Source organism: Eimeria mitis, genomic scaffold (genome assembly GCF_000499745.2).
Source record: "Eimeria mitis Houghton genomic scaffold, Emh_scaff1968, whole genome shotgun sequence".
NCBI lineage: Eukaryota > Apicomplexa > Conoidasida > Eucoccidiorida > Eimeriidae > Eimeria > Eimeria mitis.
The window spans coordinates 6,234-6,438 of record NW_013570292.1 but is presented as its reverse complement, the minus strand read 5'-3'; the positions used below and the strand labels follow the sequence as shown (position 1 = coordinate 6,438).

General features: G+C 57.1%; 1 protein-coding gene across 1 annotated transcript in view; it reads left to right on the top strand.

The window, feature by feature from the left end:
• The window catches only part of EMH_0046610 (uncharacterized protein), a gene marked incomplete at both ends in the record, with an annotated part of 4,510 nt that overhangs the window by 453 nt on the left and 3,852 nt on the right, over positions 1-205 (top strand). Inside the window, one exon of the mRNA XM_013496185.1 lies at positions 3-205. Coding sequence (XP_013351639.1) covers positions 3-205 — 203 coding nt within the window. The remainder of the gene's footprint in view (positions 1-2) is intronic.

The window sequence follows — 205 nt, the reverse complement described above, 5'->3', positions numbered from 1 at the left end:
GTAGTAGTAGCAGCAGCAACAGTAGCAGCAGCAGCAGCAGTAGCAGCAGCAGCAGTAGCAGCAGCAGCAGTAGCAGCAGTAGCAGCAGCAGAAGCAGCAGCGGCAGGGACAGGAGCAGTACTAGCAGCAGCAGAAGCGGGAGCAACAGCAGCAGCAGCAGCAGCAGGAGTAGCAGTAGCATCATCATCAGTAGCAACACCAACAG